The sequence below is a fragment of the Sardina pilchardus genome, chromosome 10 (genome assembly GCF_963854185.1).
Source record: "Sardina pilchardus chromosome 10, fSarPil1.1, whole genome shotgun sequence".
In the NCBI taxonomy this organism is placed as follows: Eukaryota; Metazoa; Chordata; class Actinopteri; order Clupeiformes; family Clupeidae; genus Sardina; species Sardina pilchardus.
In genome coordinates, this window is record NC_085003.1 from 3,881,054 (window position 1) to 3,900,046 (window position 18,993).

Sequence of the window (18,993 nt, forward strand, 5' to 3'; positions counted from 1 at the left end):
TCAGTGTGAGAGTATGCTTCTACAATAAAAATTGTATTTATTTTAAGGCTTTTAACGCATCTTAACCAGGGGTGCCAATAATTGAGGAGGGCGCTGTATATCAAGTTATTGTGCATCATCATAAATGCATATGTCAATGAGCATGAATAAGTTGTGATAGACTTTTGTTATTAATTTATCTCTGAACTTCGCCCAATGCGAACTTTGTAGCCTACAAGTTTAACATTAGGCTACCGTTGCCGTTGCCAATTACCGGTATAACTTTCCATTGACACTAACATAATTATAAACTACGGATTGTGATATGTGAAGACCAAGTCGAATGTGGAAATACTGTAGGCTACTCAAAAAAGTTTATTTAGAGGAAAGTGCAGCTGCACAGTTGTCGGAACACCGGCGTGCACTTCCACACTCGCTAGGCTGTTCCATTGCATGTGATCTTGACAGCTGGGGAGGGTACTGGGAAGGTGTGTAGCCTTGTCTCTCTAGCACCCGACTCGAAAGAAAGCATTCTATCAAGGATGCGCTCTTGATTTTGAGAAACACCCACAGTTTACCTTTGAGTAGTGGAACTACTGTTGTCTTTGTGTTTTTCTTTTAGGCCTACGCTTCTTATAAAAAGGAGATATCAGTTATCAACAATGACAAGCCAGCCGGTGCTCTCTCTCCCTTTCATGCGCACTCAAACACGTTCCCAATTACATTATGAGTAACGTTATTAGTAACCTAACATAACGCAAATTAGATTTGCTGCAGAGATTTCAAAGAGTAGCCCATCATCTCTATGTAACATGCTGTTTTGATATTGACATTGTAAATGTAAACGTTCTCTAAGAAGAGTGTAAAGCATTACTTTATGTTAACCACAACATCGTTGCTGGGAAAAAATAGCGAACAGCCAATGATAACCTAGTGCGTGGCGGGCCGGTGTTCCAGTTTAACTGGTGTGTATGTTCACTGGTGATATTTGCATAAAATCAGTGAATATTCAACAAGGCCCTGCCTACTTCTTAAACGCGTTCTCCTCTGCCTCCGCCCCTGAGAGTTCGCATTTTCACAAAATGTTTGCAAGTGAGAGAATATCATGGATAGCCTATCGCTGAAAACATCACCAGTTTATGTCTAATACATGTTCATCTAAGCATTAACCACCTAAATGCCACACATGCTGTGCAAATAGCAAAAAAAAAATGAAATGAAACAATGTAGCCTAGTTAGCGATGGCTGGATTCGAACCTTGGATGTCGTGGACAAAAACATCAGACTGTGAGATGCTTATACCACTACTCCACAAGCTGCTGAGAGGTACAGGCGATTTTTTGTCTATTTATTGGGCTTTTAGTCAAAGTTAACACAGGTTAAAGAGGAACTATGCAGGATTGGCGATTACATCTCTGGTTTCGGTTTCGTTTTTCGTTCGTTTTATGCTTGCATATTTCTCTGCAGAGCTTCCCCGACAGCTTTAGCCTGTATATTTATACATATATAGGCTATATAAAAATATATAACTTGCAAGCGTGGTTCTTCTTGCGATCGTCTCCTGCAGAAACTGCAAGGTTGCAATAGCGGATAGGGACCCTGGGGGCGGGAGGAAATATTACTGTTTTCGATGAAACTGGTCAGTCAAGCAAAACAACGATTTCTGAGCGATTTTATTTGCATGAGCCACGACTGAAAAGACTTCCGATAATATCAAACATGTTTGATATTGTCGTAACGGCAAAACTAGAGAAAGACTGCCTCCGACGGACTTAAAACCGCTAAGATTGGCACCTTAAACTAAACAATTAAAGGCTGGCTTACATTGCACGATTTTGGCCTGTTTTAACAGTCAGCGACAAAATTTCCAAAATCGGGCGGAAATCTTGGGAGTTGTACTAGAATCGCAGCGCACTCCCGTCATCTAAATCGTTTAGTGCAAGGTGCCAATCTTTTTTTTAAAGATTATTTTTTGGGGGTTTTTATGCCTTTAATTGGACAGGACAGTAGAGAGTATGACAGGAAACAAGCAGGAGAGAGAGTAGGGGTGGGATCCGGAAAGGACCACCGGGCGGGAATCGAACCCGGGTCGCCGGCGTGCGGTGCAGGTGCCCCAGCCAGTCGCGCTACGGCTGGGGCCCAAGGTGCCACTCTTAGAGGTTTTAAATCCGTCGGAGGCAGTCTTCTTCTAGTTTTGCCGTTACGACAATATCAAACATGTTTGATATTATCGGAAGTCTTTTCAGTCGTGGCTCATGCAAACAGTGACGTGAACATTAAAAACCAATAGTAACCTCTCGCGAACACGAAAACAGGAAGGGGCAAAATAGGCGACAGCTGTAGCCTATATGATTATTTGTTATTTCATTTCTTATAATTTGTTAGTCGGCTATTCTACGAGATAGAACAACTCTATATCTGTTAGTGATGTCACACATCAAACAATGCTGCAGAAATGCGAAAAAAATACTTTGATATGAGTAGGCTATCATGTGAGTTCTTGTTAATGATGACGTGTCAGCCTATTGCACGATGGAAATAATTTGAAGGAATCTAGCAGCAGTCTTGTAAATAGTTACCCACAGTCTTTGCAAAATCCTAATCTGAGACTGGCCTGTGACTAGACTGTGACTAAAAACTCAATGAATTGTCTTTAGATGTGAGAGGGTCTGAGACTAGTCTTTCAAAAATCTTTTCCAAATCTTTGCAAAGTCTGTCAATGTAAGGTAGGCTTTAGATGACGGGAGCGCGCTGCGATTCTAGTACAACTCCCAAGATTTCCGATTTTGGAAATTTAAGGCTGGCTTACATTGCACGATTTTGACCTGTTTTAACAGTCGGCGACTACATTTCCAAAATCGGGCGGCAATCTTGGGAGTTGTACTAGAATCGCAGCGCGCTCCCGTCATCTAAATCGTTTAGTGTAAGGTGCCAATCTTAGCGGTTTTAAGTCCGTCGGAGGCAGTCTTTTTCTAGTTTTGCCGTTACGACAATATCAAACATGTTTGATATTATCGGAAGTCTTTTCAGTCGTGGCTCATGCAAATAGTGACGTGAACATTAAAAACCAATAGTAACCACGGTCGAACATGAAACAGGAAGGGGCAAAATAGGCGACAGCTGTAGCCTATATGATTATTTGTTATTTCATTTCTTATAATTTATTAGACGGCTGTTCTACGTGACAGAACAACTCTATATCTGTTAGTGATGTCACACATCAAACAATGCTGCAGAAACGCGAAAAAATTACTTTGATATGAGTAGGCTATTATGTGAGTTCCTGTTAATGATGACGTGTAGCCTATTGCACGATGGAAATAATTTGAAGGAATCTAGCAGCAGTCTTGTAAATAGTGACCCACAGTCTTTGCAAAATCCTAATCTGAGACTGGCCTGTGACTAGACTGTGACTAGAAACTCAATGATTTGTCTTTAGATGTGAGAGGGTCTGAGACAGTAGTCTTTCAAAAATCTTTTCCAAATCTTTGCAAAGTCTGTCAATGTAAGGTAGGCTTTAGTCGCCGACTGTTAAAACAGGCCAAAATCGTGCAATGTAAGCCAGCCTTAAGGAGTGAAGCTGCCAATATGGCTGTGCCCGCGAAGTTTTGATGTCATGATCCCGAGCCCTAGTGTCAGGCTCAAGTGTCTGTCGAGAGAGAGGCAGTCGTCCTCAATGCTGCATATAGGTAGGCTATAATGTCTAGTGAACTGGTTAGACGAGTGTGGGGGAGGGGGAATGATCGCACAAGACAATTGCTCTTCATGAAATGGATAGTCTCACAGACGGCTGTCGATTTTTAAATGTAGCCTACTACATCACTTGCGAAATCGGACGTGGCACATAGCCTAATTATTAGGCTACTGGATTTAATATAGCAAGTCCATAGACTTTGATCATCCTATATTATATGCTTTTAAAATGTAATGTGCTGCGGGGAAGCATTGGGGAAGTCAGTTTAAGTTGTCCTGTAACAATTTGCCTCTTATTATAATCAAGAGTATACTGCCACTACGCAGTATGCACATAATAGCCTAAGCCTAATAGCCATAAGGTTACGGGCGGATGCGAGCACCCCATGCAAAAGCAGGCTTTAAGTTAACGGACAGAAGGCCTGTTTACATGTCAAACATGCATTAAATCTAAGAAACGAAAAACACAAATATCACACTGTATTGTGTCGTAAACAGTTAATGACTTCGTGGCCACTATGCACAACTGCATCGCGCAGTGAGCTGAAGGACAGGAGGACCGACACTTATTAACACAAAGCTTTGTAAAGCACTAACAACCACCCCTCAAAGTTCATTGTCCATAAGTCCAAACAATAAGTATAAAAATCCGACAATCCAAAACGATAACGAGATCTCCCAGAAACGAAAAACAAGTTTGTTGAGTAGCCTAGTCCTTCCAACAATCTCAGCTTTTGCGTTTGTTAGATAAAAGGCATCCTTTCCTGCTGTATTCCAATGAGAAAAAATCATCCACAAGGGTCACGGTAATGCAGCATGCAGGAATATATATATATATCTATATATATATAATGCACATATATAACTTTGTTAAGCCAGCTCCATACATAACAATAGCTGCCGCGCGCTCTCCCCGGCCTCCATTTAAACTAAGGGCAAACCCATTCATTCGTGCCCAAAACAAATGAATGGGTTGGGAGAGTCGTCTGGCTGTGTCAGCAGACTGCAATACAGTCGGTCTCGAGGGGTTAAATAGCGCACGTTACTTGAATTTTAATCTGAAGAAGACCACACGGTCGAAACGTCATTCCTTTGTGCTAAAGAAAAGAAAAGAAAATTGAAAAAGAAGGATTTCAAGTGTGCGAACCTTTTTCCATTTTTTATGATTTACTCTTGTTCTGCACCTTGACCGGGGATGTGCACAAACTTTTTTACTACACTTGAATTTTAAACCAGCTCTTCTCTTACCAGTAGCCTATATCCTATAGCCATACTTTAATAATCAGATGTTATGCTCATTTTTGTAGGCTACACCTCACCGGCAAGCACGCACGCAAATGCTGCTTTTGCACATCTACAATATAGGCTAATTGGCCCGGCTATATAGAATAGGCTTTTAGGACTGTATTTTGCCTTCGTGCAACTTTAGTTGTGCTCAATCTAAATTATTGTCAGTAAGGATAGGTCATATTACCAAATGGCGAACCTCGAAAATTATTTAGGATATAGAGCAGTGTCCATTACGCACTACAGTTATTTTTACAGTGCATGAAAATGCACTGTACTGTTATTCCAAAACTTCTTATTACAGTGCATGAAAATGCACTGTACTGTTCTTCCTAGGCTTCTTCTTATTATTCTTCTTCTAACGCACGCAAATCAGCTAGAACCGTTTAACGTAGAAACTTCATTCAAACTGCGTTACGTAGGTCTTACTTAGGACATGTGTGCTATGACTTTTCAACTTTGTAACTTTTATACTTTTTAAACTATTAGTTAAAAACTATTACAATTTCCCCATAGACTTAACATTGCTCATTATGACATCACGGCAGCAATTAGAATGTTACCCCAGCTGGTCAGCCACCTGGGCACCAACTGTCAGTTTCTCTCAGGCTCCTCTCTGAAGACTACATATTCTGTTCCCCTGTATCCTCTGCGCACAACAGTATCAAAATAAGTCCTCCTAATTCCATCCAACTTTATATCCATTCATCTTCTTCAAACCATTCACTCATCCACCCATTCTAAACAGTCTGCCTATCAACATCAATTAGACGCTCTACATTGAACTTTTAAACAATCTACTCTGTCTCAGGCTGGCTCTCTTAAGACTAGCCAGTTAAATTGATTACACCTGTATCTGTATCCACTACTCTCAGTAGAGAGCTGTGTCTCTCCATTCTACAAGAATATAAGGCACATTCCATCCAACATTCTATCCATTCATCTTCTTCAGACCATTCACTCATCCACCCATTAAACTGTCTATCAACATCTATTAAACAATCTGTCTATCAACATCCATTAAACTCTCTGTCTATCAACATTAATTAGACTATCTACATTCAACTTTTAAATGATTTACTCTGTCTCAGAATTTAAGAGTACTCTGGCTCTCTTAAGACTAGCCAGTTAAATTGATTACACCTGTGTCAACTACTCTCAGAGAGCTGTATCAGTGTCTCTCTTAACAAGAATATAAGGCACATTCCATCCAACCTTCTATCCATTCATCTTCTTCAGACCATTCACTCATCCACCCATTAAACTGTCAATCAATATCTATTAAACAATCTGCCTATCAACATCCATTAAACATTCTGTCTATCAACATTAATTAGACTATCTACATACAACTTTTAAAGTATTTACTGTGGGTCCCTCTCAAGCAGCGTTTATATGTCCTCCCTCGCTCCTCGATCCTCAATGATCTACATAAAGAAAGATAGAAGAAGGGCTAGACTATCCCATTGTTGCCGCTCCATCATTCTTTATGTAGATCAGTGAGGAGCGAGAGAGGACGCGAAAACGCTATGAGAGGCACCTTCTGTCTCAGGCTTTAAGCATACAATATCATTAAGACTACAGATCCTGTTTCACTACTTCCTCTGTCCACAACTGTTTCAAAATAAAGGTCCTCACTGCAATAATACTATTAAATCATTTAACCATTGAAACTACTCAACTATTGAACTGTTCAACCATTCCAACTGTCAGTTATCATCCACTATGCCTCCAGTCAACTACATGAAACCTCCATGTACCTAGCAACCAACATAGCAACCATTAAAATTAAGTGTTTATGACCGTTTCCATAGCAACCAACATGATTATACTGCAGTAACTTCTTGTTTTCTGATAGTGGCCACCATGGATACCCTAGCAACAAATGTTTCAAAATGAAAGTCCTCACTAGCAAGTTAGCTAGTTAGCATGGTTAGCATAGTAAGCATTGTTAGCATAGTTAGCATTTTTAGCATAACTGCAAAAAATCATCAACTAAGTTAGCTAATCAACCTGGTTAGCATTGTTAGCAAATTTAGCATTGTTAGCATAGTTAGCATTTTTAGCATTACTGCTAGAAATCATCGGTTAAGTTAGCTAATCAACCTGGTTAGCATTGTTAGTAAAGTTAGCATTGCTAGCATAATAAGCATTTTTAGCGTAACTGTTAGAAATCATTAGCTAAGTTAGCTAATCAACATTTTAACATGAATAGAAATCATTAGTTAAGTTAGAACTGGAACGTTTCATCTTCAAACTGTCTACCTTCAGACTATCAACTCTCTTTAAACTATGCAACCACCATGTTTACCCTAGCTACACCTTAGTAACCATATCTACATTATCTATCTATTTTTGCATTTTCATGCACTGGTAATTCCTTGGAATTGCATTTCTAGTTATTACAGTGCATGAAAATGCACTGTACTGTTCTTCCTAGGCTTTTTCTTATTACAGTGCATGAAAATGCACTGTACTGTTCTTCCTAGGCTTCTTCTTCTTATTATTCTTCTTCTAACGCATTTAATGCAGCTTCAACCGTTTAACGTAGAAACTTCATTCAAACTTTGTAACGTAGGTCTTGCTTAGGACACCCGTGCTATTTATTTTTCAACTTTGTAACTTTTATACTTTTTAAACTATAAATTAAAAACTATTAAAATTTCCCCATAGACTTAACATTGTGATTATGACATCATAATAGGGCAATTAGAATCTTCTGCCAGGTGGCCAGGCCAGCTGCAGCAGCTCTCTCTCTCTCTCAGGCTTTAAGCATACATTCTCTGTGAAGACTACATATACCTGTTAAACTGTTTCCTCTGTCCACAACTGTTTCAAAATAAAAGTCCTCACTGCAATAATACACTATTAAATCATTTAACCATTGAAACTACTAATCTATTTAACTGTTCAACCATTCCCACTGTCAGTTATCATCAACTATGCCTCCAGTCAACTACATGAGACCTCCATGTACCTAGCAACCAACATAGCAACCATTAAAATTAAGCGTTTATGACCGTTTCCATAGCAACCAACATGATTTCACTACAGTAACTTCTTTATTCCTGATAGTGGCAGCCATGGATACCCTATTAACAAATGTTTCAAAATAAAAGTCCTCAGTAGCAAGTTAGCTAGTTAGCATGGTTAGCATAGCATAGTTAACATTTTTAGCATAACTGTTAAAAATGATTAGCTAAGTTAGCTAATCAACCTGGTTAGCATTGTTAGCATAGTTAGCATTGTTAGCATAGTTGGCATTTTGAACATTTCTGTTAGAAATCATTAGTTAAGTTAGCTGATCAATCTGGTTAGCATTGTTAACATAGTTAGCATTGTTAGCATTTTTACCATAACTGTTAGAAATCATTAGCTAAGTAAACCAATATACCTGGTTATCATTGTTAACATAGTTAACATTTTAACATACCTTTTAGAAATCATTAGTTAAGTTACAACTGGAATGTTTAAGCTTTAAACTGTCTACCTTCACACATCAACTCTCTGTAAACTATACAATCACCATCTTTACCATAGTTACACCCTAGTAGCCATATCTACATCATCTATCTATATTTTTTTTCATTTTCATGCACTGGTAATTCCTTGGAATTGCATTTCTAGTTATTATTATTCTTCTTCTAACGCACTTAATGGAGCTTCAACCGTTTAACGTAGAAACTTCATTCAAACTGCGCTGCGTAGGTCTTACTTAGGCCATGGGAGCTTTGTAATTTTCAACTTTGTAACTTTTATACTTTTTGAACTATTAATTAAAAACTATTAAAATTTCCCCATAGACTTAACATTGTGATTATGACATCATAATAGGGCAATTAGAATCTTATGCCAGGTGGCCAGGCCAGCTGCAGCAGCTCTCTCTGTCTCAGGCTTTAAGCATACAATCTCTCTGAAGACTACATATCCTGTTTCCTCTGTCCACAACTGTTTCAAAATAAAAGTCCTCACTGCAATAATACACTATTAAATCATTTAACCCTTGAAACTACTCAACTATTTAACTGTTCAACCATTCCAACTGTCAGTTATCATCAACTATGCCTCCAGTCAACTACATGAAACCTCCATGTACCTAGCAACCAACATAGCAACCATTGAAATTAAGCGTTTATGACCGTTTCCATAGCAACCAACATGATTATACTGCAGTAACTTCTTGTTTCCTGATAGTGGCCACCATGGATACCCTAGCAACAAATGTTTCAAAATAAAAGTCCTCACTAGCAAGTTAGCTAGTTACCATGGTTAGCATAGTTAGCATTGTTAGCATAGTTAGCATTTTTAGCATAACTGCTAGAAATGATTAGCTAAGTTAGCTAATCAACCTGGTTAGCATTTTTAGCATAGTTAGCATTGTTAGCATAGTTAGCATTTTTAACACAACTGCAAAAATCATCACCTAAGTTAGCTAATCAACCTGGTTAGCATTGTTAGCAGTTTTAGCATTGTTAGCATAGTTAACATTTTTAGCATTATTGCTAGAAATCATCAGTTACGTTAGCTAAACAACCTGGTTAGCACTGTGAGCATAGTTAGCATAGTTAATATTTTTACCATAACTGCATGAAATCAGTAGCTAAGTTAACAATCAACCTGGTTATCATTGTTACCATAGTTATCATTTTAACAGGAATAGAAATCATTAGTTAAGTTAGAACTGGAATGTTTCAGCTTTAAACTGTCTACCTTCACACTATCAACTCTCTGTAAACTATTCAACCACCATGTTTACCCTAGCTACACCTTAGTAACCATATCTACATTATCTATCTATTTTTGCATTTCATGCACTGGTAATTCCTTGGAATTGCATTTCTAGTTATTATTCTTCTTCTTCTAACGCACTTAATGGAGCTTCAACCGTTTAACGTAGAAACTTCATTCAAACTGCGCTGCGTAGGTCTTACTTAGGCCATCCGGGCTTTGTATTTTTCAACTTTGTAACTTTTATACTTTTTTAACTATTAATTAATTAAAATGACAATTTCCCCATAGACTTAACATTGTGATTATGACATCATAATAGGGCAATTAGAATCTTCTGCCAGGTGGCCAGGCCAGCTGCAGCAGCTCTCTCTCTCTCTCAGGCTTTAAGCATACATTCTCTGTGAAGACTACACATGCCTGTTAAACTGTTTCCTCTGTCCACAACTGTTTCAAAATTAAAGTCCTCACTGCAATAATACACTATTAAATCATTTAACCATTGAAACTACTAATCTATTTAACTGTTCAACCATTCCCACTGTCAGTTATCATCAGCCATGCCTCCGGTCAACTACATGAAACCTCCATGTACCTAGCAACCAACATAGCAACCATTAAAATTAAGCGTTTATGACCGTTTCCATAGCAACCAACATCATTATATTGCAGTAACTTCTTGTTTCCTGATAGTGGCCACCATGGATACCCTAGCAACAAATGTTTCAAAATAAAAGTCCTCACTAGCAAGTTAGCTAGTTAGCATGGTTAGCATAGTTAGCATTGTTAGCATTGTTAGCATAGTTAGCATTTTTAGCATAACTGCTAGAAATGATTAGCTAAGTTAGCTAATCAACCTGGTTAGCATTTTTAGCATAGTTAGCATTGTTAGCATTTTTAGCATTACTGCTAGAAATCATCGGTTAAGTTAGCTAATCAACCTGGTTAGCATTGTTAGTAAAGTTAGCATTGCTAGCATAATTAGCATTTTAGCGTAACTGCTAGAAATCATTAGCTAAGTTAGCTAATCAACATTTTAACATGAATATAAATCATTAGTTAAGTTAGAACTGGAATGTTTCATCTTTAAACTGTCTACCTTCACACTATCAACACTCTGTAAACTATGCAACCACCATGTTTACCCTAGCTACACCTTAGTAACCATATCTACATTATCTATCTATTTTTGCATTTTCATGCACTGGTAATTCCTTGGAATTGCATTTCTAGTTTAGGCTATTGTTTTATTTGAGTGTTTTTGTCTACCATGGCAAACATAGTTGAAACGTTCGCTCTAAACTTATTCCAATCGGCTTTCATAATCAGCTACAGCCGATGATCACCATGAAAACTTGCAATGTCTATACAGAACTGCTTTCACTTCCCCGAGTCGCGAACGCAACATGCACAACAATATAGGCCTACCGATATTTAGCAAACATGTATTTCCAGCTCTCAAAACCGATGAGGTCCAGATCTCAGTGGCCTCATAGCTGCCTACAGCCATGCATAGTAAACCTAATGATAGCCTAATAGTTATGACATTAATAGCCTATTAATGACCTCATGTCGGAATGGCACGTTGTTTGAAAAAAAAAAGTTAAATACCGCCGTGGGGATATGTCGGAATGAACAGGGGATACCAGCTGGGTTGTAAAACATTCGAAAACTCTGCAACTGCAATCTGACATGCCGAGCGTCTGTTCAATACGGAAGAAGACTTTAACTTATTACTTAGCCGAAACGTGAAGAAAAAATACGAGGACTGACCATCTCTTTTCTCCGCGTTTCCCCCAATACCAAATTTGCCAAACACAATTCGGGAGAAGCAGCGGACAGGAGCGCCACCACAAGCAAGCACTTCTAGCCCAAATTAACATGGCAACGTTGCCTATGACTAAAGTGTCTAAGTAGGCTAGTCCTACTAATATTACATTTGATTGGTAGCATGTTTGTAGCGCGCCAGTTTACCCATCCCCTACATCAAAACAGCTTAGAATCAATCAAAGAATCAGCTGTGTCGGCGTTAGGTTGTAGGCGATTTTCTAGTTTTTAGTTTCGCCAGTCATCACCTTCATTTTAATGATTAAATCAGATTTAGGACTCGACTATTGACGGATATGCGTTCTTCATCATTAAATGTTGAAATGCGGGTTGAAACTTTCTGCCACCTGGTGGTTGTTTGGGTACATTGCCTTAGCCTCGAAAAAAATCGGCTTGACAGCCTGCGGGATCTCTTCGGGAGTCCCGTGGGAAAAGGTGCATTCTCAACCCGTACCCACTGTAAGTTAAGCACCCAGCGAATTAAACATGACCAAGGAAAAAGTGAATGGGACAACTCACAATGCCATAATAGGATACCTAAATCAGAAGTTAACATTCATCTTTTCTATTACACCAGATATATGTCTTTACCTTTGCTAGTTTTTTGAACATTCATGTTATTTAATGAAAACATGTATCCTTGAACTATGTGTGACTATTTTCCTAAAACCGAATGAAACTAAATAATTATGTTCACGTAGGCCTACGGTACTTCTTAAAGTGACAGGCACTCAATTAGACCCACACCACCCCTGTAATATCATTAAAGACAAGTGTAATCAATATGAAGTATTCAAATTAATGAATATTTTAAGCTATAAGTAATTATGCAGATCCTGAAATGCTATAAATTGTTAACAAAATGTAAACATTCTGAATTCAAAATATGAAATAGAAACAAGACAAGCCATTTTCTGTGTGTGTGGAGGGTTTGAGCAGAGACAAGGATTGCCACTGATGTGAATGATCTGTATCCTGCTTAAGGCAATAAGGTTTTCAAGGAAATTTCATAGTGCTCCTAAAAAATGTTCTGTGCTCCTAAATTTTGAAATTTAGGAGCACCTGTGCTCCTAGTGAAAAAGCTAAGCTAAGTGTACAGCCCTGCATTGGAGGGTTTTTTTCACCATCATTATGCAGAAAACCTGACGGTGGTGACATCTGACGGTGGTGACAAAAACCTACTCTTTCACATGATATGCATGAATTGTTCACATTAGCCACCTTGTTTCCACCCTGTTGCTAGCTACTTCAGACCTCTTCTTAAGAAGTATATATTTATTTTATAATCTTCTACTATTTTGTATACCAAAGAGATGGTGTTGACATGGTTGTGACAGTTGCAGTGTCCAAAAATATAAACAACTTTAAGAGAAAATAGCAAACTAATGGGAGCTTGAGTGATCTTGAGCATGCAGTACGGCTGAAGGTTTGAAAATGGGGTCCTTAAGAATGCAGTAGACCTCGTAGTTGCCTGATTTTATTGCTTTTTATAACTATCTGACAGTGGTGACAAATATGTGGGACACATTTTGAGCAGCCACAAAATAATAGTAAATATTGTTCAAAACTATTGTTTTTAATACATTTAATACATATTACAATGTGGTAAAGGTAACAATATGGTAAAGGTATCAATGTGGTAAAGGTATCAATGTGGTAAAGGTATCATTCACTTAAATTATTGCTTTTAGTGTTTTTAATCAAGTCAAAATTATCATCTCCTATTCGAGGACAACTGATTTTGTAGGGTATAGGCCAGCATATAATCATTAAATTAATAATAATTAAAAAAAAAAAAAACGTTAAAAGAACCTCACAAATGTGCAAAGGACCCCCTGATTATAACCTTGATTCCTTTTATTTATGGTATGGTATTCATTTCCAACAGAATTTGCACTTTTCTTAGTGAGACATGTTTTATCCAAATTCTCAAGAATGAGTGACCTGTTAAACTCTCGCGGGGATGATGCCATTGGAAATGCAGACGTTTTCGCTACACAGTTTTCTCCACTGCCGTCTAGTGGATACTGTGATTTTTAGTAGGTGAAGATACTTCTTTGCTACCTCAGAGCTAACTTACAATGCAACTTGCCGTAGGCAGTTAGCTTCAGTTAACTCCCGGATCTCTATGGGCAAAGATGGCAGCTTTGGATTCCTTTTTGTAGGCGAACTTCAGAGGTCTATTTGACTGGCTTCTCAACATTTTTCAGCAGGTCAATTAAGAGAATGATGTTTTTTGGAGGAGAGTGACTTCATTGCATTTTTCAAGCAGGGTAGAATTTAACTACAAGGTATGAGATAAGTTAGCGTGTTTTCTTGTGGCCTATACACAAACCCAGCGCGAACTTTATGGGCGCTGCCATCTTGAATATCGCCATTACTGCGTGCCTGCGGAGTGTAACGAGTGACACTTGCCTGTGCTTTTCAATGAAAGCACCCTGTCAGAGAATGTCTAACAAGACTAGAGGTCCTGCTCATGAAAGAAAATGTCAGGTGAAAGGGAACATTGGGTAGATGATGTCAGACTGTAGCCAAAACTTACCGATGAAGGTAATTTATTAACAACATAAGGTATAAGGACGTGTATTTATTACAGCTAACCTGTGCAAAAACCGCCTATGGAACTTAACAGCCAGCCACACAGTAATGGCGGCGCTGCGTTACTTCAGTGTTTCGCCGGATTAGTGTATAATGTGGTTACTTCTCTTAAGCTTTCATGTTAAGTAAAAAAATAAAAGTACAATTTAACAATAGGCTACAGCTTTGTGACCCACAACAATGTATTCAGTGAAGTAGGCTAATACAATACCTCGTAAATAACCTCTATGTAACATCTTTACAATAACTTATGTATTTTCAAATTTTGTGATTTAACCCTAACTATCTGAAGAACAGGAGAGAGAGGATACATCAGAATGCAGTACAGCAGGAAGTGGAGGTGAACAGTTTAGGGAAAGAAAAATGGCAGGCTGAATGTCTTTCCTTTCCAGTTATGTTACCCAGGTGTGGAGGGGTGCACGCCCATTTCAGGACGTCCTCGTCTCGACGCGACGTATAGCGCAGGGACTGTGATTGCTCAACTTGTCCAGTGTGTTGATACTTTTACTGTCTATGGTTGATACCCGGTGTTTCATGCTGCCTGGGGAGTGCTAGCTGCACTGACATAGGGTGAACATTGGTAGGGACAACTGGTAAAGTGGGACAGCTATGCTTTTTCATATCTCCAATGTAGTTATGACTTGTCTATTAAAACCTATTGCCAAAAGATCTCTGGGATGTAAGGGGTTAAATACTATTGGCAGTGTGGGTGTGATGTCATGATATGACCAGACTACTTTCAAAGCCAGGAGCCCAAAAAACAATGATTGTTAATGAACTTGAGGCAAATTGTGTTAAGTCCAGCAAACCTTAAATGTGTATGTTAAAGGGATAATCCGGAGTGAAATGCACTTTAGATCATTTTTTCGGACTATTGGGAGTACATACGTTGAGTTGACACCAAAATCATGTCATTCGGATGTATTTTGAGAAAGTTCGAGCTCACCGTTTTTAGCCAAAACTCGTTAGCCTGGAAGTGACTGAGGCATGTCCTTTCGCCGCTACAAAACGCTATTTTTATACCTCTTCTACTGTTCCAAACAACACTACACTTACGTGGTAGTGAGTAGAGGATCCCTAAAGCCAAACCGAAGTATCCCCACGTCTTTATGTGGTCGGATAGAGAGTCCAGAATGAATTTAATCGAGTCCGTACCTTTCCGGAAATGTTAATAAAGTGTTGTTTCAGCGTTGCTAGCTGCAGCAGCGCCATTTCCGGAAAGGTACTGACTCGATTAAATTCATTCTGGACTCTCTATCCGACCACATAAAGACGTGGGGATACTTCGGTTTGGCTTTAGGGACCCTCTACTCACTACCACGCAAGTGTAGTGTTGTTTGGAACAGTAAAAGAGGTATAAAAATAGCGTTTTGTAGCGGCGAAAGGACATGCCCGAGTCACTTCCAGGCTAACGAGTTTTGGCTAAAAACGGTGAGCTCGAACTTTCTCAAAATACATCCGAATGACATGATTTTGGTGTCAACTCAACGTACGTACTCCCAATAGTCCGAAAAATTTATCTAAAGTGCATTTCACTCCGGATTATCCCTTTAAGTTGTTTTCATGTGACTACGTTAAGTATCAAAAAAATAAATAGTCATTTATTTGATTCAATGTTTTAATTACGGGCAAATTTCCTGCCGTCCCACTTTACCAGTAGTGTATTGGTAAAGTGGGACAGGGCACAAAAAAAGTGCTATTTTGCATCGTAAACCTTTATGTAACTTCATATTTTGCTCCTATATTATGATTTAAACCATTTTAATGTAGTTTTCTTTTGAATGTAGGCCTACATATTTTCATTACCAAATAGCATGCTAGCTCTCATTACTAGCTAGCTCACTAACATGATTGTATAAAATGAATAACACTAAATAATGATGCTATATACTAATAATAAAGAATAATAAATAAAACACATGTTAATGTTTCCATTTTTATTCCCATGACAAAAATGGTTCCCATTGGAAATTACACTGTCCCACTTTGACAATATGCTGTGTCCCACTTTACCAATGTGCCCCCCCAAAATATGGGGGTGTGTCAGTTGAGCTTTGAAGGAGTTTCATTCGGTCTGTGTCAATGATTAGGCTACTTAATTATAATGATTTGATTATGTAAAGGACAACCTATAAGCTTTACAAAAATATCTTATATTGATAAATAATAGGCCTACTAGAGTGTTTGCTTATAGAGCTGAGAAGTTGGATTTTCCAAAAGTGTCCCACTTTACCCATGTTCACCACCCTAAGCTTTGCAATTCAACGCAGACATATTTTGGTTACAATAAGGGTTATCCATTTATAAACTGTCTATTTGTCCGTGACGTTTTTAAATGACCACTTCGCCAACAAGCAGTAAACTACTTTGTGGGCAGGTCAAGTTTGCTAACATAACATAAACTGACTGGCAGACATCTCGCAATATAACCTTACCTCAGACTTATTTTCTGGTTAGCCTATGGGGGTATTCACACCTGCCTTGTTTAGTTCGATTTTAAGCCCCATTCATGCTCAACGTAAAATACGGATACGGATACGTGTGGAGTGTTTCAAACGTTCATTCCGTTGATTTCGTCCGTACTTTGACACGAAATTGAGGGGCTTATGATTACGGATGAAACGGATGAAACGTTGCAATACCGAGCACTACCACACGAATACCACACGAAAAAGTGGGGGCGCTATGCATTCACACGTAAAATACGGACGGAGGTATGAATACACCACCGGATAGAACGTGCGTACAAAATACGGACGTAAATTGCCACACGTTGAGCATGAATGGGCCTAACGAACTCAAGTTCGTTTCTTGCTTGGTTCTAGTGCGGACCAAACAAGCGGACCGAGACCCAGCTGAGGAGGTGGTCTCGGAGCGGTTCCTATCGAACCCTGGTGCGGTTCGTTTATGGTGTGAAAGCAGACCGACCTCGATCCGACCCAGTTACAGAAATCTACCTTTTTTCGATTTGACGAGCTCCCGTAGTTTTTGCGCATTATGGGAAATGTAGGATAGCTCCGTGACGCACAACAGCTGTAAGCAGCAGTGGGCTAACGCTTTTTTTGCCAACAATAATTTGATTTTGCATCTCCTACCCGTTCCGTCTTCCGTAGGCCTGCTGTTAGCATGTTGGACACACATGAGAGCTCTTCTCAGCTGTTTTGTTGCACGTCTTCGTCGTTGCAAAATTACGAGCATGATATTGTTAAACTTGCATCAAACGGTCTTGACGCTCAAGCACTTCTGCAAAGCTGTAACTGTATAAACTATATTGCTAGGATAATAACGAGTACAGTACGCAAACATAGTATTTACGTGGGCCAACTTTGACAATAGCCGTGTTCAAGTTCAACTCCAAATGACCTTTTGCAGCAACGAGAGCTGCCGGTGGCAGCAGGGGCGGGGATGCAAACGCTGCTATGAAGTTGTACACTCTCTACTTCCCGTGGTCTAGACTTGACCATGTGACGAATCACGAGGCACGGACCCGCACGGACTCTTGTGGATATGGGGAGGCATCTAAACACCTGCACACACGTCAGGGATGTAAAAGCCAATTAGGGCAAAGACCTGACGTCATGAAGGCAGGGTCTAGGCTCCACTGCTCTCCGCAGTACCTCCAGACCGGCTGCTCTTTTGCGGAGCAGCCGCCTGGCCACGCCTTGCTCCCGCGATAAGTTGAGGCCATGTGATACCGACTGCCGAGTCGAAAACACGCCCATCTAGACCATCGTGGACAGATTTTTAACCACGTGCATCTTGTGCTGCGCAGTTTTTGTGCTGCGCAGCCAACTTGAACGCGCCTTTTGACTTCCTATTCTTCACCCCACCTACACGTTTACCAGCCAATGGTTGAACGACCTAGCACATGTGCTTTTGTTTATAAATTCTGGTCCGGTTGCAATTAATCACGGTGTGAAAGCGAACCGCACTAAAAAATGGAACTTACTGCGACTATTTGCCAGTCGTTTTTTAACTAGCTAAATGAGAGCAAGAAAGGGGCAAACCAATAAGATTAGCTGCCTAATGTTTCAGCATGGCCGTCCATGGGGTTCGCCATTCTGACTACTGATTCGGTGGTGAGCGAAGCATACAGACGACACAAAACTTCGAAAGGTTAATATCATGCCTGGCGTCGAGGCAATGGCCTTTGCGTGGCATTAACCGGGGTTAGGCAATTGCTATAACACATGCAGCGCATGACAGGCATAGCCTAATGGCGTTATGATTAAATTGACAAAACTGATGTTACTTACTGTCGCACTAATGTTAGAATACAAGGTATCATAGCCTGCTATTGGAGCTTCACTCGTCAGAGTCCACAATTTCACAGTCACTTGCAAATAAACTGAGAGGATCAGCAACCTGCTTTCTTAAGACAAATTTAGCAGCCTATCTGAGTCAGTCTTCGCTTTGATTGGCTCTTGTAGCATTCCTAAATGAGTGGGATTCCCCAAGGTTATAGAAATGCATAGGCTACATACAATACATCAAAATGGCAATGGAGTGGTTTTCATGGCCTATAGCCTACTCAACTGTAACTAAAACAATTCTAATAAATAAATAAAAAACATAATTATGGAAACTTGCAAATGTAGCCTATATAGGCCTACTGTACCAACTGAGTTAAGATAGGCCTATAGCAATATGGTAATTAATTGACAATATTATAGCCTAGCCTACATGATCCTTTGATGTGACAGAAAAATGTCTACTGATGTCTTCTGGCTGTCACAGAGGATAGCCTACATACTGTATGTCATACAAGAGGACAAGCCTTTTTTAGCTTTAGAAACAAATGTATATTTTTTATTTGATTCTTTTTTCAATTTCTAAAATGCAATAGGCCTAGTTAGGCCTGCGATATATAATTCAAATATT

General features: G+C 39.3%; 1 protein-coding gene across 3 annotated transcripts in view; it reads right to left on the bottom strand.

The window, feature by feature from the left end:
• The window catches only part of tigara (TP53 induced glycolysis regulatory phosphatase a), a 38,212-nt gene extending 19,747 nt beyond the window's left edge, over positions 1–18,465 (bottom strand). The window contains exon 1 of one of the 3 annotated variants that reach the window (XM_062547435.1): positions 18,369–18,465. In XM_062547435.1, coding sequence (XP_062403419.1) covers positions 18,369–18,400 — 32 coding nt within the window. In that variant the 5' untranslated portion in view covers positions 18,401–18,465. The remainder of the gene's footprint in view (positions 1–18,368) is intronic. The other 2 variants (XM_062547437.1, XM_062547436.1) reach the window with 2 other exon arrangements.
• Between the last annotated feature and the right edge of the window lie 528 nt (positions 18,466–18,993).